General features: G+C 39.4%; 1 protein-coding gene across 2 annotated transcripts; it reads right to left on the bottom strand.

The window, feature by feature from the left end:
• Positions 1-9: 9 nt before the first annotated feature.
• On the bottom strand, positions 10-25,145 carry LOC133954295 (neuroplastin-like). Of its 2 annotated transcripts, XM_062388658.1 has the most exons (9): positions 24,590-25,145; positions 14,845-15,192; positions 10,655-10,829; positions 9,060-9,154; positions 6,015-6,148; positions 5,653-5,929; positions 1,434-1,455; positions 1,249-1,322; positions 10-1,155 (listed from the first exon to the last, which is right to left on the bottom strand). In XM_062388658.1, the coding sequence occupies exons 1-8, from the start codon at positions 24,663-24,665 to the stop codon at positions 1,262-1,264; spliced, it is 1,188 nt and encodes a 395-aa protein (XP_062244642.1). In that variant the 5' UTR covers positions 24,666-25,145; the 3' UTR covers positions 10-1,155; positions 1,249-1,261. The 2 variants fall into 2 exon arrangements, with proteins under 2 accessions (XP_062244642.1, XP_062244650.1); XM_062388666.1 differs by lacking the exon at positions 14,845-15,192 and having other exon boundaries at positions 11-1,155; positions 24,590-25,144.
• Between the last annotated feature and the right edge of the window lie 1,533 nt (positions 25,146-26,678).

The raw sequence follows: 26,678 nt of genomic DNA, 5'->3' as shown, positions 1-26,678 counted from the left end.
TTTTTTAACTTTTTATTCAGAAAAGAAAATATTGGTCTCACTCATGTTTGATTGTGGCTATATACTCTGGTCCCTCTGACGCCACCCTAACGCCGGTCCATTCCCACCGCCACACACATGGATACATTGTATTGAAACAGGAGTCATGCAGCTACAGCAGTGAATTTTGCTATGCCAGCTTCCAAGTGATCCCACAATATTAAAGCTTCACTGAGTAAAACAAACCGCCCTCCTTATATCTATTTAAGAATACATATTGCATAGGATTATAGCCATGCTATACAGTTAAAGAGAAAACATAGAAAATAAAAATCAATTCATGAATTTGGGGAATATCAAAAAAGATATTATTTTACATATTTCCTATTATTTGAACACTCATACATCAACATATACAAGACACCTAAGTTACTTTGGAAAGAAAATAAAAGTAATACATGTTTTATTTTAGATATTTAAACACACAGTAGTCATCTTCTGTAATCACTCTCAATTGAATAAATAAATTTAAATACTGCCAGTCAATGAAGCCCTTGCTTCACAATAAAAGTTCGGTTAAAAGTGGACTTATTGTCACAAAATCAAACATAGTTAACTGACCATGATATGCTGTACAAATCTTTAAGAATAACTCTCCATATATATATGTATATATATATATATATATATCTCCACACACACACATATATATAGATATATTTATATCTATATATATATATATATATTGACTTCATAAAAAACATAGGTCATTTTGGATGCAAAAAAAGCCACACGAGGGGGATAACAACAGAAAATGTCTATTCTGAGTATCCTATTGCGTAATAATCTTGCATGCATTGTACATGATATGTAATACAAAAGGATTACCTCAATCGAGGACATGATGAAATCAATAAAGGAGACATCAACAGCACATTAAAAATGTGTACACCTTTGAGGTGGTTTTAGTCATTATTCGTCAGACCTGAAATCTCCACGTCAGACTGAATAAGGCATGCTTAAGACAGCCGTTATGTTCTTTTTGTTGCCAGTGTTATGCTGATATTGTTTCTCATAAAAAGAGACAAGATATGCTTATATTCAAAACTGCCTGGAGATCTTTCCACCGCTGACACCTTCATCTTGTCACAATAACACAGTTTTTAGCCATCTCACCTGTGAAGAGAAAATCAAGAGAAAGTTTTACCTCCAACAAATTCTCACAGCGGGTTCCATATTTAGCATCAACCCTCAACAACAGTGTCTTACTTGAGTAAATTGCTTATTTTGTATTCCGCTGGCGAATATTTTTGTCCTTGTGGTTGTTTGTTGAATTTGTTTTCCTAGGGCAGAAGCAGTTATGATTTAGTGACCTAAGAGTAATAGCAATTCACATTACAGTGGCTACAGAGTATGAATTGTAAGTACAGGTGTAAAAATATGTATTTACTTACATTGGTGCTACTGGTTCATCGTCTATGTCATGAGGGTAGAATTGGGACAAAAACAACACGAGTCAAATATGACATGTAGAGAAAAATACTTGTACTTCATATTTCAATGCATTTTACTGTTAATAAAATTAACTTTGCAATGCAGACAGTTTTCCCTTTTTCCCAGGCAGATTTTAGTTTACTGTAATTTCACTAATGATCAGAAAACTGAAATTTGTCAGAGAGAGGTTCCCAAATCCTTCAAACAAGTGAAAACTAATTATGAGTGATAATGCAGCTGAAAGCACAGAAATAATAGAAAACTGCTGTGGCGGAGTTGTGCGGTGGCATCAGAGACACAGGAGTCAGCTGCTGAACATCTTTTGTATGCACAAGCTGTGTGTCTGACAAACAGACTCAGAAGAGAAACAAGGAAGCAAACACATGAGTCAGAATTTAAAGCTTCTTGTATTAGACAAGGTTTTTGAAAACTGCGGTGTGCATCAATATTAAAATACATGCTTGGGAAAAAGGTCAGCAGTGACATATTTGTAGTAGACAGGCTTTAATGAAAGAAACAATTGTGTTGTGACCTCATAAACAGCCACAGCTATATTGCCAAGCCTTGTTAAGTTAACCTCACATGCCATCTGATCTAATGGGTTTTCAGATCATATCAGACAAAGGACCCACTATATAGCATCTCAGCATCTAGAGGCTGTATAAATTAAAAGTACAGTGATTGATGTTTTTATTCAATGCCAAATGTCTTTCAAATTAGTGAAAAATTAATGAGAATCCCCATTTTTCGTAGTGAGACAATTGTAAAAGTGTCTTTCTTGCCATAAAACAGTGCATTACATAATGTACAGTATGCTGCCACAATAAGAGGAGAGACTGCAGGGAGGAGAAATTATGTATAATAGTGAGTGGTTGCACTGAGTGACAAGTTAGTTCGAAGATTGGAAGCCTTGGGGGTTGACAAGGTGGTTGGTGTTTGGCATCAGATGGAAATGTGTCAGCAGGAAAGTAACCAGTCACATAGATATTTTCCATGCAGTCAAACGTCTGAGATAAGCAGCATGGGCAGCATTCCATGGCGTTAATATGGAGCAGATTATTGCAATTATATTGTTAGACAAAAACATGAGGCTGTGATCATTTGGAGGAGGAACATCTGTTGGCATATCCCACCATTTTCACAACTCATATATAAAACCAGAAAGCTTTCTTTACTGTAAAAGGCTTTGCAAGCAGTGATTAAATAACAGAGTTTTGTTTTACTGTGTAAGATTGAAAGCTGATTAAAAATAATCACTGTCGTTTTTGATGTAACTTTAAATACAGTGTGTGGGTGGACATGTTTTGCCTACATTTTGTCTTCTAATACAGAGTGAGCTGTTATTCAGCAAAATCATCACGTGGTGAAATCTGTAATTTTAGCATGCGGTTTTGAAACACAGGATAGAAATGTCAGCCTCTGCCTCAGAGCCCTTTGGCTGCAGAGTATAAAAGTGTTCAAACTTAGCTAAGCAATCAAGAGACCACAATTCATGATGCATGCAGACGGGCCAAAACCTCCGGGAATATGGGATGCTAAAAGGAGATTTTCGAGAAGCAGTGCCTCGTGAGCAAGGAGTCCTCGTTCCTGATTTGAATGGCATAAACATGGCGAATATAATCCACCTTAATCGCTTCATTTTTCCGGTAGATGAAACCAAACGACTGGCCATGCAAAGAGCTTACTCAAGCAGCGTGGCTTGAGTTTGTGTGTCTCTGTGTGTGTGTGTGTGTGTGTGTGTGTGTGTGTGTGTGTGTGTGTGTGTGTGTGTGTGTGTGTGTGTGTGTGTGTGTGTGTGTGTGTGTGTGTGTGTGTGTGTGTGTGTGTGTGTGTGTGTGTGTGTGTGTGTGTGTGTGTGTGTGTGTGTGCGCGCATTTAATTCCATTAAGCATGATAGTAAAGCTTTTGTTTTTTTCTAATTATCACTACTGGGTCATAAAAAATAATGCAACATATGCAGGGCATGTAATACATTTTAACCAACATTTAGGAGTTACACATTATATATGCCATTAAATATAATAGATAAACATAAATGATAAAGACTATATTGTGAATGTGATTAACCACCAGTGTCTTTGTTAGGTAAAGAAATAAATCTGACATTAATTAGTGGTTAGTAATTAATAACTTAAAGAAATGTTTTCAGGTTTCTACTGTTTATTAAAAATAAAATTGAAAAATGTGTAAATATATTGATACTGTTAAGTGGCAACTTTATACTCATTATATGGTTATTATGTGGTCTGTGAAGTGCCAGTAAACACTCTTTTGGACCATGTTAAATTATTAATACATGTTTAGCCAGCGATCCTAACCATTTCTGATTGAATGAAGTTCAACTGAAGTATGTGCAGAGTAAAGAGGAGGGATATGAGAAAAAGAGGAAAGAAAGAGCTGGTTGTTGCCTCCAGCTCTATTTGTTTACTCTGTACTAAAAAATATTTTTGTAACTGTTAGCTGGAGAGATTCATATTAATGGGGGGACTGTTGTGGTTTTGCATTTTGTCTCGTGTTCATGTTTCATTCCAAAATTAAGTAAAAAGCAAAGACCCAGTGGTAGAGGTCAGACTGAACCTTGGGTGACTGGAGATGCCTTTGGGCGTTCAGGACATTTTCATCTCGTCACAGTCTTCTCTTCCCCTGAAGCACAGCCCACTTTGTTTGTGAGACAGAAAAACTGAGCAGATATATAGTGAGCTAGATTTGACTAAACTAAATTGATTTTAACTAAATGTTCAAATTGCTGAATGCTTAACAAAATCAACAAAGTATTGAATATCTATCATATGTCTTTTTCCTTCCTGTGTTTACTTTGTATTTCTTTATCCACGTTAGCTGTGGTTTTTATATCGAATGCTTAATGTTTAGTCCGAAGTAGCAGATGCTTAGGTGTGACATCAATTGACCACAAGAGTAGGAGCCTTTGAAGGTTCTAGTTGCTCTGTGATACCACAACTCTACTGGCCTGAATAGAGTGCAATGTTATTCTGTGCATTACAATTAAAAACTGAGGGTCATCCTAAGTTGCGGCCATGTTAAAGTGATCATGAAAAGAACATAGTACTATTATTGTTTGAGCAAAGTAGTAAGTAAGTGCCAGTGACCACGTCTATGCACAAATATCAATCTCTATTCCTGTCATCTACTTGTTTTACTAGGTACATCTAGGATTTTAATCTCATATCATTTGAGAGTTCTAACATTTTGTTTTAAAAACTATATCAATAAACTACTAGTAGTTGCCTAGATAGTTGTGAAACTGAATCAAATCATGTTGGTTGATTTGGATTTTAATATATGTAACTGAATATTAGCTTTATAAAGTTCGTCAGTTGTATATTTGCTGTCATTTTGGGTAACCATAAAGTAGATGACCTACTGTACCTACTGCGCCCATAAGCATGGTTTGGACCTGGTTTGACCTTTCCCTCTCTTTCTTTCACAACATTAACTATGCCTATCATGTTACCTTTGCTAAAATAATTATATATTTGATGTTATGTTCAAATTCCAATTGAGCTTTTACTATCACAAGATGTTATGACTCTTCAGTAAAGGCTAAGATTGTAATGTCTCTGGATGTAGTGTAGGGTCATACAAGCAGATATTGCCTGAAAGAACAATCTCTGAAACCATGCAGGATCTCTCACTTACCACCCATTTAGATTATGTTGCCATTAGGAAAGAAGGGGGGAGGGGAAAAGAATAGTGACCAATTAAGTAGTAAACTGGGTGTGATATCTTTTGTAGCTTCATCAGACTGATCCCCACAGTTATTCGCCCATCAACATGGAACACAGATGTGTGGTTAACATTGCCCTTAGTACAGCACAGAAACACACACTAACAGCCAACTCTTGGAGAAGAGTCCTTTTGATCGTTACTACATATCTCCTCAGAGAGCTGATGCAACCTGATAGTTGAAGAGTTTACTTGCATCTGTAAACAAGCCTGTAGATGTCAGATCTGATACTTGCAACTGGACTCTTGAAAAGGGAGTTGAAATTGTAACTGTAATCACTGTATTTCTTATTTGATATTTCTTATCTAATGGATTTATCACCATTAAAACCAAGTGTCAGAGTCATATTTACAGGACAAATCAAATTGCTGTTTTGTAATATGAACATGAATAATTTGATATCAACCTTCATAGTAACAGGGAAGATTTCTTACCCTCAATGATGATGTCGTCTGGCCTTTTGCGTTTCTCGTACACAACAATGATGACAACTAGAATTATAATCTCTGCTAGCACTCCCAGGAAAGGCCAAAGCGGTGCAAGATGGCTGCGCACGCGCAGAATAGTGGTCTCAGCTGTGTTTCCTATCACATTGGTGGCATTGCATTCATATATTCCAGGATCTGTTTCTATGTCCAGATTTAGTATGTAGAGCTCTGTGTAGTTGTCTCTGTTGTAGATGAAGAAGCGTCCAGTAGAGTTGTCAATTTCCTACAAAACAATGAGCATTCCTCCAAGTTAATAATCTCTCCATATATTAAATAGACATAAAGTGTGTGTGTATCTATACATATACCATGTAGGATGTTCCGTCCACTTTACGCCATGTCCAGGTGGGATGTGGGTAACCAACAGACTTACAGTACATTGTTGCATTTTCCCCCTCGTTTTTATTTTCACTCCTCTTGTGGCCGGTGATATCAGGTTTCGCTGTAGAGGTTAAATAAATAAATAAAATTGATAATTAGCTGTGTTGGCAGAGGTAAGCCATTCAAAGGAAAGATTAAACTCTTACCAGATGGCATGAATAAGGGTAGCATGATTGGCTGTTCTGGCTATGGTAATAACTGGTGTTATTCAAGTGTCTTTGCAAGGGAGAGGAGGGTAATTAAGAGTCTCTACAGTTGGGCAGATTCACTGAAGCAGCTCAGTGTCATAACTTCAGGCTGTTGCAGAAAAGAAAAAGCTTAGCAGGCCTTTTTCGGATAATTGTATTATCATGTACAAAGCATTTAATCGTTTACTTTTAAGTCATGTCATTGCATCATTGGCTGACTGACACAGCTTTACTGAATTTGTGTTTTTACACATTTCCTACATTTCCTATCCTCATTTCCACTTGACTCTACAACGTTCTTCTGCTTGGGACAGATACAATATTCTTTCACAAGGGGCCAAAACACTAAGATAGAGGTATTTTATCTCATATACTGAGGTACATGTGTGTCTATTACTGCACTTGCATTTGTAGTTAATTTATTAAAAAACGTTGGACAAATTACTTTGTCAGTAACTAAAGCTCTGATTAGTCTATTGACAAAGGCTTGCTGTCGAATCCGTATGGGATGTTGTGTAACGCTTGCAAAATGACATTTGATAAAAAAAATATGTTTTCTGTGTTTAGTATTAGATTTGAGCATTTCTATTAAATCCAGCCTTTGCAAACGGGAAAAAAAACTCTGGAATGGGTTGGAGCATTTCACTACAATGCATAATGAGGTCATGGAAGAGGGGGATCAGTATGATAAAAGAGCCTCCAGATGTTCCCATTCAAATTAATTCCACAGTGAATTAAACAAAAGGGGGTTTCAGCCAAAGAAAATTGCTGTAAACTGCCTCTTATTAATGAATGAACCAATGATATAAAAAAGCAACACAAAGGTTAGGGAATTAAATTAATTCAAACAAATGTCATAAAGAACTGCAACAGATGCCAAGTCAAATTGAGTCTTCTCAACAAAGAGACTCCATTTAATGACACGCAGCATCAGGAAGATAACTGTTCCTGCTTTTCTAATAATCCTCAAAATGACAATAATTCCTTCCATGCAATTAAGGAGGATAAGGGAGAAGCCTGGAATGAGCATTTTTCAGTTTTGCTTGGATAATACAGCAGGAGGGGTCTGAGCTCTTTGGTGACATTACACCACTCTAATTATGGTGCACACATGCTCCCTGAGCAGGGGAGTGGCCAAGCTCATTTGTGCCTTATCTTAACTGTATTGTGTCAGTGAGTGACAGCACAGAGACAGCCCTCGGAGTGGCTCTGACACAGGCAGGATCCTTTATTTCACTCTCATGACTGATTATTGTCATTATTAAATCTGTGCGCTAGACAGTGGTAAAGTGAAATATGAATGTGAGAGGGACGTTTGAGGATACACAAGGTCAAGTCCGTCACAAAGAATAGAAAATTAGTAGAGTAAGATGACATTGGATTTCAAAGAGCCATTAAATCAAATCCTTAGTCATTATCCTTAATTAGATGCTTCCACATTTTATGCTGAAGTGCCTTTGAGAATTTGTGTAAAAATCTTTCTCATCGTACTTTGAGAGTCTTCAACCAATGTGCTAAACATTTAGACAAATATCAGGTACCAAATATGTATCTGTGGGAAGCTTAGTATCACAGACAATAAACTCCTCTCCCGCCATCGAGATGGCTGGGACAGGATTCAGCGCCTTAATCCTACAACATCACAGAGCCCTCCATCTGTTGCCTCTGAGCTGAGTCCTGCAAGGATGAGTGTGCCAAGGACACTGTAGGCGAGGGATCTCAGTGAACTGCTGCCAGAAGCGCAGTGCAAAACTGGCTAGCATAACAGTAGTCTTGCTACCTGGGTCACAAAAGATCCCGCACACCTCTAGAAAATCACAGGAGCATTTAGCATGAAGAAAATGCTTTGTTTAGATCCTTCTATGCTCTAACTTTCAAACATTCCTGTAAAAGTGTTTTGACGTAGAATGCGCAGCTATTTTAAGGGCAGAGTCGTGCATCAGTTTAGTTAAAACACTGACTTTTTCTCCAGGGGACAGATGGCAAGCCTCAACAATCACTGGCCTGCAGTCCAGTGATGGTTAGGACACTTCAGTTTGAATGGTGATGAGGACCGTCATCCCACGGTTCCGTAAAAGCAGAACACACACGGTCTTCACCCATGTTACGCAATCAGGCAGCGCTATAAGACAGCCGCAGAATAAGAGGCAGGACATGCTCAGTATGCACCATAGCCATGCCACAGCAAATTGGCTTAAGCGCTACACACAGCCAAGCTTCTCTTGAACAGGCATTCACTTGCCCTTTCTCAGAGAAGATTCCTTACTCAAGTTGATGGCTTTGCTGTCAGCTTGAATGAAACCAACACAGTAGTTCTTTTATTAGCTTTTCTAGCTACAGCAAGAACTGTACTTAACTATTTCTAGTTTCACCATTATAAGCTCCTATAAATAAAAAAGAAACGTACAGACTTTTAACCATTATATTAATTTGTTAAAGTGTTTAACTGCTTAGAAGAATGCCTCCTATTGAACCGAGTGTTTGCATTTTTTGATTAGCATGAGCAGTGCCTGTCCATTTGCTACGATGTCCTCTCAGTGAAAGCTCAGCGTGACAACAGCCTCAGGATTGCTCCCTGTCATCGCCACTGTGCTGGACGGATGCAAACGTCTTTGTCAACGACATCTCCCTCCGCACAGCTTGAGAGGTGGGTAACCTTTCTAGGACACCTTTATTTGGCATTCTCTCAGCAGAAAACCACGGACAACATTCTCATGTCATCATGTGTTGAGCTAAAATTGTGTCATTTGTATCATAAAGGTTCAGCTGTTAGAGGATTCTTACCTTTTACTTCGATTGTTGCATTTGCATTAGGTGCCATGTCAAATGTGAACACACACATGTATTCCCCGGAAACGTCCGCCCGTGGTTTAATGATTCTGCAACAAAACACAGCACACCAACTTTTATTCCATTATTTCCATTTACCAGTCACTCACATTGCAAGTAGTCAAGTAAATAAAGTCAACTGATTTCAGTTTGACTCTAGTAATTACTTGCCACTACATCAGTGAACGCTTAAGGGACCAACAAGTCTATGGAAGACAAAATGTTGCCATTACGTTGTTATATTACGAAACAGCAGCTCTTGAGTTTTGCAGGGAAGGCACCACAGGCATTTTAGCTGTAATCTCCAGAGTATCACTGATGTAATGTGACAAGGAAGTGACCAATTGGTCTTATCTTGTGGTCGGGAGAGTCTGTGGTGAGTCTACAGAGGCGACAGTAGCTTTGTGCTCCAGTGGTTATACTGTGTGACAGTGGGAAATAACAACTACTTGAGCTGTTCTACTTAGATGCAAAGGTAAAGCTCATCATTGGGTTTAAGACAGTGAGTGGTTTAAAAACCACATACTCAGGATTAATCAAAACAGTGGCAGTGTAGGGATGTTTAAAACCTATATGTTACCAGTAATGTTTTTTAGTAATTAAGACAAAAACAGCTATGAGACATAAACTTCACTGTCAGCATAAGAGCGTAGCTCAGGCTGCATATTTCTGTCCGAACCTGTATGAGCCCGACCCAATACCAAGAGCCATTCTGTTTTTTTGTATCCGAACCCGACCCAAGCATGATGCATTTAATGTAAGATGCACTAAGCTACTGCGTCCCTAGTGGTTAATGGCATGTTTTGTGCAAATACAGACATTTGCAGTGTAAAACATCAACCCAGCCAACACGACAGACCAGACCCAAACCTGAATATCATTAAAAAAAAAAATTGTGTGGTGCCAACAAGTCACGATTGGTTCAGGTTGGGTATCTACTCTCTAGTCTAAATTTCGATGTCCTAATATTTTGTAGTTGCTTGTTAAAAACCTAGCAACCTAATGTAATTAAAGTTACTTTTAACCTTAAGTTGTCTAATTTCCCACTTTGACATTTGTACAGCCATCAATAGCAAACTATTAGCCACAAGATTCAGGTGCTATAATAATTCTCAAGTCAATGTGTTTTCTTGATGAAAAGACAACTCCAGCGAAAGATTTTCCTTTAAAAATGTATTAAAATGTGTTAATGAACTGCCTTAGTAATGGCTTGAAGCTAGTTGTACAAACAATCTAGCTTTTAATGAGTTGTTGTATCTTCGATGTCTGGAAAATGAACAAAACACACACACTACTTATTATACAGCAGAGAATGTCTGCAGTCCTGTAGTTTGACCCATTTACAAGCAACTACCAGAGGTTGGTTAGCCGAGCAGAAAAATAAACCTGGGTTATTCTTTTCTGTGGATCTAAACAACACTCCCATTTCAAACTTGATGCCAATCAGTTAACTGTCACAGCAAGTCTAGTTCTTAACACTAGAACAGAGAAATGTTTCTCTGGTCCATTGCTGAGAGCAATCCACATTGACTTCTCCCAAGATATGTCACCTGTGCGATGTGTTCATTTCATCTGTCCGTGTATTGGTGATCTCCCGTCCATTCTTCATCCAGAAGCTTTCCTTGTGAGGGGTATGGGCAGTGGTGAGGTTACACTGCAGGGTAACGGGTTTGCCTGAGGTGTCCGCTGACAGGATGATCTGATCAGAGGCATCGATCTTTGGTTCTGGAAGACAGACACAGTCAAAAGCCTTATCACAGAATTGGGGCTCAACGCTGTTTTAACTCTTCCTCCCGTACTGTGGTAGCTTTAGGCTGAGTGCTTTTTTTATACAATCTGTGTAGGAGGGTATCTATGAGGTGAAGACAGAAGTGCACCGACCAAATAAACAAAAGCATAATAAGTAAATTAAATGGCTGGAAATGCCTTGTCAAGCTTTTATCTTGAGTGTGTCGAATGACCTCCAGTAATTTCAATACAATTTAATTGATTAGACCTTTCTTACACTTTTATTTCCGAGGACTAGAGGTGTAATTTTTTTTCTGATTTAAAAATACTTACAATACAGTCACGCAGATGCTATGACGATATCTGATAACTGCAGTAATTTTATGTATTATTGTAATAGAGCCTTTTCTGAGCCTGCAAATCAATGTCATCACTGAACAGTCCTCTGACATTTTACATTGGTGCTGTACGCCTGCTTGGAGTACTCCAGCCTCTAAAATACTAAGCACACTGGTGACTAAACAATACCAGGGTCCATCTTTCAAGGGCATTCAGGGAAACAGGAGGTGTCATCTGAGAGCGAGGCGCCCTTTGCTCTGCCTTCAGTAGTGAGCAGAAAGCCCCCTCTGCCCTGCCCCTCCTCCTCTTCCAGGGCAGGCCAACCATGGCAACGACGGAGCCCTCGAGGGGAGGAGCAGAGGAGAGAGGCATCATAATCCTACTACTGGCTGCTGCTGCAAGGCCACTAGCAAGAGAAAAAAGTAGGAGAGGGGAAAGAAGGGCTGCTGAGACTGGCATGTGACGTCTATTAGCATTCATGCCACCCTCATCTTGCTATGCTGTAGACTCTATAGCTGAAGGGAAATCTCTCCCTCCCCCTTTACATCGGTCCCACTAAGCAGTACCACATGTACTATTAATAGTATCTTTGAGACATGCGTGCACACACAACATGAGGTACATAAATTAACATTTATCAAACACGGCACAGTGGTCTACAGGCAATTTAACCTGAAGGTTGTTTGTAGGACACAGTGTGACATCTTAAAATGTGGTAGCTGCTGGATAATACAACACCATATCAGAATGTAACTAAATATTAAATACTGCTCTAAATCAGTCAAGATGTAGAGAACCTTGATTTCCTCTTTCTGCTTGATTATTGTATCCAATTGATTGATATTTATTACATAATGATACTCTTTAAAATTATTGCGTTATCATTACAAATATATTTTCTTCTCTACGTCATCTGGTAGTTTATTAAAGTACAACAATTTTATTAAACTTTATATTTTATGTTTTTCAAATTTAATTAAACAAAGTAGCTGAGACATCGTGACCAACCTGGCAAGATCTATATTTATGAGGCATTATGTCATCGTAAGACGCAAGGCAGGCCTCAAATTGTGAATTTGTTGGTCATTACATTACAAGAGGTGCACTCCAGTGAGAGGGGCCAGTAACTCAGCTGGCACAGAGAAAACAGTTTCCCGAACATCTAAATGGTTTTACCATCCATTCTTAATAAGGATATGCAATTTTCAATGAATTTGTACCTGATCTGATTTGTCCCACACATTTGTATTTTCCAGTACAAATATGAGAACACTTGACATACCAATACGATTGTTGAAAGAGCAGTCAATTTAAAACAGATTAGCTCTTTGGTTTATGAGTGTATAGTATATCTGTACTCAAAATCCACTGAGATCCATGCAATTAGTAGAAGTGATACTAAATGAAAAATCTGTATTCGAGTTTGAAACACGCTGAAGACTTTATGCACATATTTTCCACAAAAAAAACAGCTGTGCATGAATTATGTGGCGTGATAAATGCCAATGGTAAAGATTTTTTTTTCTTTAATGGAGAAAACCTCAGCACAGGCTTAAAACCTTTTCACAGCTGCAACTTCTTCATCCTCTCATGTTGGACTGAGGGCAAACTGGTGGGAGGACACAACAGTGACTCACTACTGCCTCTTGAGGTACAATGTGATATTGAGAGACGGGACAGGCTCGGGCTTGGTGGTTAGGATGCTATCTTCAGTTGTCTGACATCAAAACTAATTTCTGTTGTTAATCTTATAACATTTTTGAATGTGTTGAACAAAAATACTAACCTGTTTACCACATTTTTGTTTAGAAATTGACAATGATGGAGACGTTGATAGACTTTGATACTGGAATAAAAAGAAATGATTTGGCACATAACCCCCTATAAAATCAAAAGTTGTCTTTTTTAAAGATTGTTTTTTGTATAAATTTCACATGTCAATTCAATCTAAAAATATGGTGTTCTAATTTTTTCCTTTGTACAAGCTAGGAAGTTCACAAATGTATGATAAGCTAAGCTAACCTGCTGCTGGCTGTAGCTTTAAACATGAGGGGTATTATTTCTGAAAATATTTCTTGAAGAATGTCTATTTTCATTCTCAAAAGATTTTGGGTACAGTATAATTTTAAGTACATGTTGCACATGTTTGAAAGATGTTCCTCAGAACATGTTGTCCATGCATGCATGCTTTTTATTCATTCATTTTAGAAAATTCAAGATTTATTGAATTTGCTCAAATGCCAAATACAATATGCAGCATCTGAAAGCTATGCAGCTTCAGATGCTGCATATATATTTACTGATTGGGAGTACATTACCCTGGAATTATTCAAATTCACAACATAAATTTTCCATAACTAGAAGCCCAAAACAAGACAATCAGACTTTGGCATGTTTCCCCGGCTACAAACTATACATTCATTTCAAGTGGGGTTTATGTATAGCCTGTTATATACATGTAACAGTATGGATTTTACATGTATACGCAAAGAACATTTACTCCTCAGTAATGACAGAATATATGTAGTGAATAGCTACTGTCCATTGCACTTCTTATAGAAGTAGAAATTGCCACACCCATCAAAATAGTGCCCAGCAGAGGTAAAGAGTTTTGTCAGAGCCAGCCATGATCAGACTCCTCTAAGCTTCTCAGAGAGCTTTACTATGACTAACAACATTCCACATCTCCCTGTGCTCCAGTGGGCCGAGCACTGAAGCATGCACAGATTAGAAGAGTCCAGTTGAAATTCAGTTTGTTTGAATGTTTCTCTTCATAGAGCAGAGAGTAAAAGGATATAATGTCATTACTGATTCATAGTCACACTCTTAATGGCTGAGAAGGCACAAGGTTACACATAGCACAGGCAAGTCCACAAATAACTATTTTACCAGACACAAATTTGCAAACAGAAAATGTCTGCTTTTATCAGGAAAGAATTGACAGCAGGAATCACTCTTTTACACCTAAACTAATCCCTCCTTGTGTCTTCTTACAGGCCCATTTACACTGTGCCCAGAGTAAGAAAGCCAAATCAAAAGCACCATTACTTCAAAGCACCACTAGGTTTCCGCTGCATTTATCAGGCAGCGCTTTGAAGTAAATAAAACAATCCCCACAACGTAAAAGACACAACATTATGTTTAGGGATAGGTATCAGAATCAAATCCATAGATAGGAAATGGGTGAAATTAGGATACAGAGAAATGGATAATGATCTGAATATTGTAAAAAGACACAGACAGTTGAGAAAAAGGTTTTGTGTGGGAGGAAAGAGAAAAATGTAGATAGAGGCCAAGTAAAGCTCCTGGGTTTGTGGTCATTTACAACAAGATGCTTAAGGGATTTGGGGAGAGATGGGGAGTTCACAGAGTTCATTAGGGAACATAACTTTTTTCCAAACTTAATTAAGAAACACATTTCAATATTTATAAAAAAACAACATAAAATGCAACCACTGGCATAGGGATTTTCTCCCTTCTATTTTTACTACAATAAAAACCAAATAAAAAATGCTTATGGATAAATATGTGGTTGTTTATTTTATATGTATCTGGCCAATGACTGCTGTAGAGAGGGTAGGCTCTTGACAGGTTTTTACGGGTTGGAGTGGTTGGGACACGGGATCGATAGTTTGTTTACCACCCTAGGTACTACGGGACATAGACCACTCACTCTGTAGCACTGAAATGGTTGCCTGGGCGCGGATCCAGGTGGTGGCAGGGTTTTGTCGGCGGTCATTGCGCCTGGGGTCGTTGCTGGCCCGGCACTCATAGGTCCCAGAGTCCTCCAGTGTGAGGCGCGTGATGCCGAGCACACTGACGCCATTGGTGCCGTAAGCCGTGTTGATAGATACCCGACGTTTGCGGGCTCCGTCCCACAGTTGCTTGAAGGAGTCGGCTCGGTTGATCTCAGCATACCACCACTGGATCTCTGGAGTGGGGTTGCCGACCACGTCGCAGTACAGCTCAAAGGTGTCCCCGGTAAGCTTAGTCTCAGACATGGGCGACTTCACAAACCCAGCTGGAGAGGAAAAGTGTATCAGGACGGCAGGGAAAGAAAGGGTAAAAGAGGGTTAGAACCGTAAGAAGATGTAGAAAGTTTAAGGGATGGATTATGATTAGAACATACAAACAAAAGAGAGGATGATTAAAGGCAAATAAAAAAGCCCCTCAAATCATTGATAGGTGGAAAAATAAAGGAAAGGGATTTCTTAAATCCAGTCCTGTCAACATCAGGCCTCCCAGGCCCACTAAGGCTATAAAACTATCAGATAAAGTCCTTGTCACCCAGTCCCAAGTCGTTACCAATAAATCTTGCTTTTATACTTAAAAAAAATAGATTTTGAAGTGTAGCTTTCAGTTGCTAGTTAGAGCACTTTGATGAAAACACTTTGATCACGATTGATGGTGTAGTGGAACCCTATATGAACATTCTCAACATTTTTAATCTGTGTCAAACATTAAAGTATTTTGTTTTCAGGGTGCCTTGTCAAGTAGAGCAATCCCTCCACCCTTCCACACGTAGTTTGCCACACATTTGTCAGATCTGAAAAATATCACTGCAAATAAAACCATGAACTTCATCAAAACCAGTTGCGTCAAGCTTTTTTCCTTCAGTTTTGTCAGAGGAATGAATCCTGGGTAAAGTGAGCAACATCAGTCAACCAGCATCGTATTACATCCACCAGAGTTGTTAATATCTAGCATCAGACTAAAATATATTTTGACCTCATCCAAGGAACCTATTTTTATTGTGTTTTATGTTCGACTGCCTGTAAGCAGGATTACTACTTACTGACCCAAATTCACATTTTGAGGAAGGTCAGGGCATGACTCAAATGAGAACCTGGTGCAGATCCAGATAAATGAGTAGATCCAGGATTTTTTTTTCACTTTCTTAAACATGGCAAGATGGGGTGCTACCCTTGGCAGAGGTATGCGCTTGTCATTGTCCTTTAAGATGGTCACTCTGTCATGTGTGTGAAGCGATCATGGAATCATAAATCCAGTCTGTGTTGTGCCAGGACAGACTGTTCCCCAACCAATCACTTTTTGTAATCTTTAATGACGTGTGTCATAGGCCTTGTGCTTGGAAAAACCTTTCCTCTGTTTCACACACATCACTCACATCACATCATTCCATTACATTTGTGCGTGGCTTGATCTCTTCATCAAACATGCTCCTCTCTATGATAATACATTGTGAGACAACATGCAACTGCCATTTTTGTCAATTATGACACACAGCACCAGATTTTTGCACCTAATGCCCATTGATTGTTTCCGGATTGTTTCCGAATCTAGAAACTTGAGGCAAAGAAAATGTCTCCATTACAGAAGCAACAAAATTATATTTACCAATAAATTATATGTCACCACCCATAGAAATTTGAGTCTGAATTCATCAAATTTGCTAAATGGAATACTCTGTTTAATTTCCCCTTTTCTTTTTTCTTTTTTATTTTACACCCGGTTATCCTCTTTAGGATCCCGTGGTGCTGCAGTGTCTCCTAGCACGAGTTGGGTAAGAAGTAGGGTTCACCCAGGACCTGCTTCCAGACTGTCACAGGGCTGACAAACACAAACTATGGCCAACATAGTTTCACCAACTGACAAACAGCACTCTGCTCAAACACAAGCCTCTGAATATAGAGTGTAACTTTCTGTGTGTGCATATGTGTGCATAAAACCTCATCTCATTTCCTCCATATCAGCTCTTGCTGTTAACACCAGAAATTGGGTCAACCAGCTTTAACTTTGGATAAGCTGGTCTTTAACAGCAGGTTTTAAAAATTTGCATGTAAAGGAAAGTTCAACCACCTTCTCCATCAATACTGAATGAACTGACATTTTCGCGCCACTCAATCTTAAGAAGTCAGAGAAACGGCCTTGATTTTTCTAACACTAGTGGATTACCCTGCAGCAGCGTGAAGCAGGAAATATATTTAAACTCTTAAATATAGTCAAATTCAGAATGAAATAGGACCCATAAGAATTATCACCACAACTGTGCGTGTACCATGCTATGTCTGTGCCTGATACATGACCTTGTTCCACATCAGCACTTACCCTAACAACACACTGCAAGCCTTAATGAACCTTATCTAATGACAAATCACCTGGATCACACAGAGCATTCTCTGCCGCCCCTGCAGCCTGTCAGCTGTATACCACATGTGCTTAGATGAATCAGAAAAAAACCTTGCCTTAACTTTGCCCTGAATTCGTTTGAAATTTCATTGACAGGTCAATATAAATACTATTCACTACATTTACATGGTTTCTTCAGTAATTTTCCTTAATACTATAATCCACAATGTTTGCAATGCTTTAGAACACTATTCTCTCTACACTGCTCTCAAACAGGCTGTCAAAGTACAGCCAAAATATTTCACATACTTAACAATACATGGATTCCAAGCAGTGCCATGGTAACACGTCTGTTGCCCAACACCAGTTCGTGACTCTCAGTCATATGAAAATAAATTAGATGCTAGGGATGAGCGATTATGACGAGAATTTCTACTGTTTGGAGATGTGTCGGCGGATATGGGGTGCTTACAACTTGTGTTTCCCTGTACGATGCCTAGAGATATGCAGAGTAATTAGCATTTGTTTCTTTTCTCTTGAAACATCTGGGCCCATCAAGCTCACCACATAATCCCAGAGGGTGAATCCAAGCCTTTCCGCCCACACTTTTAAAGCAGTATTTTCAGTTTGACAATTTCATATGGGATTCTCTACTATTATTATGGGTATGACAGTAGGCTCAGCTCATGGCACAGATAAGCATTGTCTCCCATGCGTTATAGAACTCTTAATCACCGTATCAGCTCAAAAAAGAAAGTGCTGAATGTCCTCCAAGGTGATGACAAATTTAATCAGGAAAAGAAACCGATTACTTAATTCAAAATTAGCCCAAGGAGGCTCTGAGGAAAAATAAGCAGAGAACAAATTAAAGACAACACTCGGCAATGAACAGACCCAATCTCTGTGTCTTTTTAAACAAGGAGTCTTGACTGGGAGTGAAAACAAAGCACTAAACAGCCAGCCGGTGCTCATTCATTTCAAATGCTTACTGGGAGATGAGAAGTGACAAAGAATGGGACTGTGGATGGTGGACAGATCTCAGCCTCTTGGTGAGAAAGTACAGTAGAATAAATATGAGCAGACATCCTTGTGCAAATGAGCAGGGGGTTGAATAATTCTAATCATTGTGTTCATGAAAAATGCAACAAAAAAAAGAGCTGATACAATTATCACTTTATTTTGTGTGTATATTAACATTTTTCTGATGTCCATGTACAATAAATGAAAGCAAAATCAAACAATACGGCAGTCTGATCAATTTACTGCTGTTATCACAACTTCATCTTGTGTATATATTGTATATAAGTCGAAAAGCAATTTATGTTACTATGAGGTTTGAGCATTCCTCTACATGTTAACAGTATGAACGGCAGTGGTCACAAGTAGGGTTTGAACTTGAATCATCTATCACTTTAAAGCTGTGTAGAGCTTGCTGAAATGTAGATGTGGCTTCAGTCCCGTTTTCCCCCTAAAATCTATTATTTAGGATCAAATTCACCCTCCCATTGGCTTTAAATGTGGATCTGGATCATGAGTTGCTTGCTCTTTTGTGGTTATACAACATTTTACAGCCAATATGTATTGTAGCTGCTTAGCTGTATAGGTGTATAATTGTTAATGCTTGCAGAGCTAACATGGGAATGTTCTGTTTAAACAAACCCTTCCCAGTGGCCGCTGGGTGTTGGTGGATTGTTATGATCCAAGAATTATTTGTAAGACCAATGAAATGCTTGTAGAGACAAAAATGAACAGAAACTAAAATATTACCTCAGCAGATATTTCTGTGGTGGGGTTCCTTACTGAATATAGCCTTTCTTAAAATGATATTATATGATAGTTGGAACCAATAAGCGCTTCACTGCAATAAGGGTTATGGCTTTTCTCTCTTAGCGTTGCTCAAAACATGAGTTTCAAATGTTTTTATAAGTGGATGGTTTAAGAGAAATGATTCAACACAAAATTAATAAGTCCTTCAAAGTGCTATGTCTGACTTGGCTCACTTGGCTCACTTTACTCCTGTATGGCGTGCATAATAGTATCACACAATGACCTGAAGTTTTCTGTGACAAGCCGTACTGTGTCAGGCTGTATAGAAGTCACAGTCATTACAGCCTACAAACTCCACTGATGTAGGAACAGAAACGAGATCCCCTGAGGACTGACAGCTCGCCACACACACCACCACCACCATGCAGCCTGAGTGTGACTCAGTTTTTTGCCTACAACCTGGATTCCTGTCAACAGTCGCACAATACCGACAGAGAAAGCAGCAAGAAAGAAACACCCTAGGGCCAATTGGTTATGTGCTGTTTGAGGTTGTGGGTGTCTTAGATTTATCTGCATGGTACCATGATAGATATCTATGCCTTTGCAGGTCATTTGTATGACGCACACATAACAGCTGCATCTATTATTTAGACTCTATCTTTCACTCATATGGCCTATAAGTTGCTATACTGCCTTTAGTATTGTAATCTACTTTGAAATATTTAATTCTGAGTAAAGCTTTGTTGATTACTCAAATGAAATCAATATACTACTAGGCTATGTAACTATGTGAATGATTGAGGGAAATTTTAAAGCCCAATATTTCCACATGGGTGTTTTGTGGTTGTTTTCGCTGATTCACTCTTCATTTTGTGTTGTAGTCGGGTAAAACTATACTATATACTACACTCAACAAATACCTGGTACGAGTCATAAGGGCCTAACCTGCCGTGCACTAACAGGGGCCACAAAATGATATAAAAAGGTGAATCAGTAAGTTGTCAGTATATAAAAAGTCTTTGCAAACTTCTTAAGAAAACCCTTCATTAGGAATAATTTCTAACACCAGTTAGAGTGTGCTATTTGCATCTCAATTAGCCATAATATTTTTGGGAATTTTTCACCATGCATGTACATAAGACATGTTTTTGTTCCTCTTATTTCGCTACCTTTTAAAGTACCATTGGGCAGATAACACTGGCTAAATACTTTAAATTAAACTAAATGTGACCATATTCAAGGTTTACTTAAGTTTTCTGTTTTATTACTTATCTACCAAACATCCAGTGGTTTCTATTTTACACTGTCAATGTGCTTCACAATGGATATAACCGAAACTGTACTGGTTAATCAGTGCAGTTTACATTGTTTCTTGCTGATACAAAAGAGGATGGCTGTTTAAAAACATGGCGCTGTCAAGCTTTGTTGTTGTAAAATCAAACCCAGAGGCTAAATGATGCAGTCGGATTAAACATTTCAGTGATACCAAATATAAAATGGTTTCTGTTTGGCAGCCAAAACATACTCTGCTCGCCACTGAATAACCAAAACAACTTCCACACAATTGAAGTCAATAATAACTCAATTTTATATTAATAAATGAAAACCAGAAGGTCATTTTCTGCTCATAGAAGCTAATGTAGTGATTTAAGAATGTTCATATTATAAAATATTATTCAAATAAATATTATTCAAATAACTATGAAATACAATGGCTAAAACTCCTTTTTTCTAAGTTGATCTTCCCTGTGAAAAAAAACAGATTTTTGTCCAAAAAAAAAGAATACTTATCAAATCAGAAATTGAACTACACATAAAAGATACTGAGGGTGTGATTTGCAGCTGCAATTGTGTCAGAGTGGCTAACTCACTTCATCACACCACTGATTAGTTTGATGTCACTGTGGTGGCACAATGTGACAAAATATTGCAGTTATTTGCAAATCTCAATCTCCAGAAAAAAGGTGACATTAGGGCCAACCATTTTCTTTTTACTGGTCTGTCATTCCGATCATAGAGGAGAGGCAACAGTTTAATGAGATTTAAATCCCAATAACCCCTGTGCTGGGTAGAAATGCTCTAATCCCATCCCCTAATCACAACCAGAGAACACTTCCCAGTTCTCTTTCAGAGGTCAAAACAGAGGAATTAAAATGATTTCATGTAGAACCAGAGATTCACGTAGATAAAACACATCACAGCACACTGATTTTCATCAATGAAATACTGTACCAAGATAATTCTAAAATTAGAAAAAACTACACCTCCAGGGTAATGACTTCCACCATTAATATATATATTTTTTTTATGGGTGACAAATGCTATTCCTCCATCTCCTACATACTTTCAAAAATTACCATTTGTCAGTTTAAATGCTGAATATCAGCTAGCATGAGTCTGTAGAGGAAAAAGCAACCTTGTGTCTGCTACATCCGTAGGTTTAGATAAAGAACCCTCTTTAACTATTCTTTCTCCGAGCTGCTCTTGTGCAGAACACCTAACCTGTGTTTCTCAAACAACAGAGCCAGTACTTAAGGGCTGTGGCTAGACTCCCAGCTATAAACTGTGTAATTGCATGAATACAGGTGCTGTTGAAATTAAAAAGGTAATAATGAGCTCACATGTTCAGCAGCCACTATCACTTGACAAACCGCTCCCTTATAGCAGTGCATCGGTATGTACCTGCGGTGGGTTTTATGGCCTACTAGAGTGATGCTGCTTCTAATCAGTGCAGTCCACACACATATCAGTTCACAGTGGGCAAGCATGACTCAGGGTAAGAGCTGGCCTGTGTCCTCCAACATATTTTTTCCAGGCTCACGAATGTAACTTTGTCCACAGCCTGGACAGTAACATGATAATGGACAAGCTGCTGCATCATGTGGGCCTATTGATTGAAATGAAGCGTGGGCCTGCAGTACATATTGCAATACACGTGGGCATAGCTTTCTCCACATCATGAATCTAATCTTTCCTGTTTAATGTGCACAGTCCTGTAATTGCTGACTTGCATGCTGTAATCAGAAAACAAACACGAAACACGTAATAATATCAGTTCTTGACTCGAGTTTATCTCGTCTTCATCTGCATGTCCTGACACACAGGCTTCCACCTTCTCAACATCCTGTATTTACTTTGCATAAAGATCACATCATCCCTCTGCCTCAAGAGTTCACAGTCTTTAGAAGGCTGTGCAGCTGTGCACAAGGAGGCTGTCCATTAAGAGTTAATGGATTCACTTTCACAAAAGGACCTTAAAGCCACAGTTCTCTGTGCTGTGTCTCGGTGGTAAAAATAGAAACAGGGCAGAATGGATGGATGCTATTTACAGTCCTCCAAATATCTGTCTCAAAGACCTATAGTTTATAACACTACATTTCTCTAAATATGAAAATTCCATGAATTTCCCTTTCTTCCCAGGTATGGTGATTACATCTCGAGCACTTATAATTATTATTCTCCTGCCATCACTCCCTGAACTCTGTATTATCCCAGGAAAATCTAGGGTAAGACGGCATGCACCGATTACCCTTAATCTGAACTGTGAGAGAGAGAAGCAAAATGGCTTTTGGGTCTACGGGATGTGAAACAGTAACAGCAGCTTATTACAGCTGTGGTCAAATCTGTATTAAATGCCAGGTCTGTTTACTAGAAAAATAAATTAATCTGTATGTATGCTATGGATTTTGAATCTCTACATAAAGCCCTTTCAGATTTACTGACCAGTCTTTCTCCCACTGAACACTGGTGGTATACATGGGCCTGTGTTTGCTTGTGTGTTTCTGTGGTGTGATCTGGGCCTCAGTGAACAGGCACTAATGCTGAGCAAAGACCACAGGAAGTGCTTGGAATGCCTTTGCTTAGATGTAATCAAACAATAGAGGGCTTATTGGGTATTTGATTTTCCAGATAACAAGATCACAGAATGCCTGACAGTGCACGCACACACACTTTAAGCACCTCAGAGAAATTAATAAAGAAGACAGAGGAATTCAAGGAATAATACTTTGTTATATAACTGCTGTAGTATTTCAGATTCCGTAGACTCCTCACAAGCTGAAGTCGTAGGCTACATCTGTGATTTCTTGTTAAATTAGGTTCCTTTCCTTTCTGCATATTCTGTGTAACGTGCTGCCTATTACAAAAATAGTGTAGTTATTATTTACATTTAATTGTTTAGATTCAAAAATCCTTGCACATGTTAAATCCTAAGAGGGTTTGACAGTGGTGGACATAGGTTTTTCACAAATTGTCATTCTGCCATCAAAATATCCTTGCATAGTGGGTTTCCAATTATCCCTAGCAAAGAAGAGGTGGACATTAAGCTTTAAAATTGCGAGCAAGGCAGGCTAATTCTCGGCTTTATTTTACTCTGAAGGGGGATTAGATCCTGTCAGTGACATTGATATGTCAACATGAGGCATTGACATGTGGGTGCAGCAGCTTCTTAAGGGAACACAAACTGAAATATATTGTTTAATTTACATACTTAACACATGGCTGCTTGAGGAACCCATTGATGTTGATCATTTAGAATATGAAAAATTATAAAAAGAATATAGATTGGAAATATCTGCTTTCATGTCATGAATATATGCTGATTTGTGTGAGCCTCTGGGTGGAACGTGATGCAACAGAATTGGAAAAAAGCACATGCTGTATCAGAGGACAGCCGGGCACACCCAACAGCATTTTGCTGATGTTTATTTAAACCAAATTATATTATTATCACTGATTACTTTAAAAGTCAGCTTTTGAAATTGATAATGAATGTCAACAAAAGAATAAACATCTGGTGCTCAACAACACTAAATGATGATTCCACTAAGAAAATGAGAATTAATTTTTTGTGTGCAGTTTTGCTCTAACAGAACACTGAACCAGTTGGGCAAGAGAAAAGGTCATTACAGGAAATGCGGCTGTAGTAAATGTAGTAGCTCGACCAACACTGGTGACACAAGCACTTGGTAATAGCAGCATTTATATCCTGTGTGTGGTGTTCACTAAACACTTGATCTGCATCCAGAGCAGGTTAGTCTTGCCTGGCACATTCTGCTACCCAACCCCCCCTCCACTAACAAACTGCACACCGACAGCCTCAGGCGACCCGAAGGCTTCTACTGTATGTAGTTTACATATTCAGATCTAATCCCAGGAAGGTTCATACCTCAGACACAGAGCAACAACGCTAAGTGTCGATTTAAGATTAAACCTGGCCACATATCTGACTTGTCCCGAAAGTGACATCTGGTCCTGCTACGTCTACGAGTAGGTTGTGGCTACTCTTGTGCTCGCAATAGATCAGACACACGTCAGATTTCTCTGCGGAGTGTAGAGATCCGTAAAGGCTGCACGGTGTGGTCACTGCTTGAATCTGACTCCGGCCTTGTTGTCGAGTTGTGTGTGAAACTACAATATTCAGCAGAGGCTTCAGCGCAGTCCTTCTCACAACCCTCTCTGGGAACATTTCGCTCGGCGGTCCTCGCACAAGTCAAGTCACTTCCCCCCCTCCCGTCAACGCGGTGTTTACAATCATGTCACATCTGCTGTCAGTCTCTTACCGTTTTGAGCCGAGGCGAAAGGCACCGCCAAGTTCCCCAGAAGGACCATCGCCAGCATCGCTGCGTTAGGATGCATCGTCGGGGCTCGATGAGAGTAACAGGGTCTCGGTCGGACGGATGTGGGATGAGAGCTCGTGTGTATTGATCAAAAGATCTAGAGAGATGGGCCCAGCATAGCAGCGGGTTCTTTAAGGATGATGATGTAGAAAAGAAAAGAAAAAATAATGATGATCGTAGAGACGTCTCCCTGATTCAAAGACCTTCAGATGACAGCTGCAGGTGAATGGTCCGGGGACGAGGCCAGCGGCTCAGGGATGCCGACGATGAGCAGCCATAGGCGGCAGAGAAGCCCTCGTCGGATTTGCGGAGGAGAGGTCTCTGGATGTCAGGGAGGTTGTCCACACCGTAGTGAAGATTCCAGAGATGCGCAGACCGATGCGCGTTTCCGCTGTCACGGTCACGGTTTGGTGATTAAAATGAAAGTGGCGCACAAATGATCCCCGACGGGAAGTGATGTAGCCGCAACACGAGTCTGTTATCAGCACCGGTCTATTTTTAATACCACGAAAAAAAGAGAGGACCAGATGCGGGTGGGACACCAACGACAACCTGCGCGTGCCCTATGCGCTCATGACCGTGGATAAACACACGCACACTGACAGACAGACATGCACACACATATACCACCTATATATGTGATAAATGTTGTTTGTGCGGTTGTTTTGTGGCTCTCCCAGCCTTCATTTCCCTGACATCAGATAAGCTTCCATTTGATGAGGACAGGTGCATATCTTCTTCTGCCATTTGCAATAAGGTGTTCCTCCAACTGATAACGTATGGGGTGTCCTTACTCTTGCAACATTTATGTAATACATTTTCTGCGGTTTCATGACCAGCGGTCAAGTCAAACTATATGCAGAGTAACTGGTAAATATTTTAGGGGCTGAATTAAAAAAATTCAACAACAAACAAACTTGCAAGCGGTTGTGTAGATGAAGTGAAATCACTGCAGTAGTTTCCACCACTCACATCCTGTACCTCCCCCTCCCCACCAAGCTTGTTTCACAGCCCCTAAATAATCGCTCTTGTCAGATTTTAATGTGAGGAGATTATGGTGATGCTCTTGAGCTCACTGAGGTCATTTATAAATTATGTCATCACATCAGTGGCCTGGGTGTGCTCAGGCTGTATGTACCACATCCCCTTGGAAGACCAACATGGCCTCCTGTAATCCGCTGTGTGCTTAATCTGTGCTGCTGCACGGGCGACCTCATGTGGCCAGTTGAGGTAAACTGAAAAAGAGTCGCCATGCTTTCCACATTCTTAAACTGCAGATAAATGGAAAATCAGGGGGAGAAGCGCAAGAGCTCAAAATATGTTAATGTTATAACCAGGCGTGTGGGAGTAAGTTTTAATTTCAGACCTTTCTATCATTTATTATATTTTCAATTGTAACAAATACCACAGCTGTTTCGTTGTATAGTTATTTTGTGCCCATAATACTATTTAACACTGTGATGTGAAAGCTCACCCTTTGTTACATGCCCACACCTACTTGCATGTGTTTTCTGCTAGACTGTTGCAGTTTGTGCTCAACTGCTTGACAAACTTCCCTCCACTTTACAGCCCTCCCTCCAGTTTGTCCATGGGAGAACACATTTCAAATGTGACCCCACCTGAAACCTTGTACAGACCAATCAGCTTGAGAAATGTCAGAGCAGACAGCACACCCTCATTTGTTCCAAACCAATCAGAGTGGACGTGTGGCGTTTTGCCCGAGGGTAAAACTTACCCCTGGATGCATTAATTACGCATCACTTAGCTGTTGCCAATGTGTTCACAACGGTGGACCCTCTTTTGGGCTTTTTACAACGATTGCTTTCATTTTTCGGTCAATCTAGTATGGAAAGTAGACAACAATGGCTTACCAGGCTGAAAAATGAACTTAGCAACAGTCCTCTGGTATCAAATGTGGCTTTTGGCTTCATCCTCATGGGACTAGAGAAACTGGTGGAGCTGGAGTTTGAGTGTCCTTGCAATCCTACATGGAACGGAGTGTTTTCATCAGCATTCTTCATCATTCCTGCCG

Source organism: Platichthys flesus, chromosome 1 (genome assembly GCF_949316205.1).
Source record: "Platichthys flesus chromosome 1, fPlaFle2.1, whole genome shotgun sequence".
Lineage (NCBI taxonomy): Eukaryota > Metazoa > Chordata > Actinopteri > Pleuronectiformes > Pleuronectidae > Platichthys > Platichthys flesus.
The sequence above is the reverse complement of the archived record's forward strand: the minus strand, read 5'-3'. Positions and strand labels throughout refer to the sequence as shown.

Bases quoted from the DNA above. Each gene is read 5' to 3' on its own strand.
- LOC133954295 (XM_062388658.1), bottom strand. From the start codon at position 24,665: ATGCATCCTAACGCAGCGATGCTGGCGATGGTCCTTCTGGGGAACTTG. The intron at 15,193-24,589 runs GTAAGAGACTGA...TTTCCTCTCCAG, and splicing joins TTTCGCCTCGGCTCAAAACG to CTGGGTTTGTGAAGTCGCCC. The intron at 6,149-9,059 runs GTAAGAATCCTC...TAACCTCTACAG, and splicing joins TGCAACAATCGAAGTAAAAG to CGAAACCTGATATCACCGGC.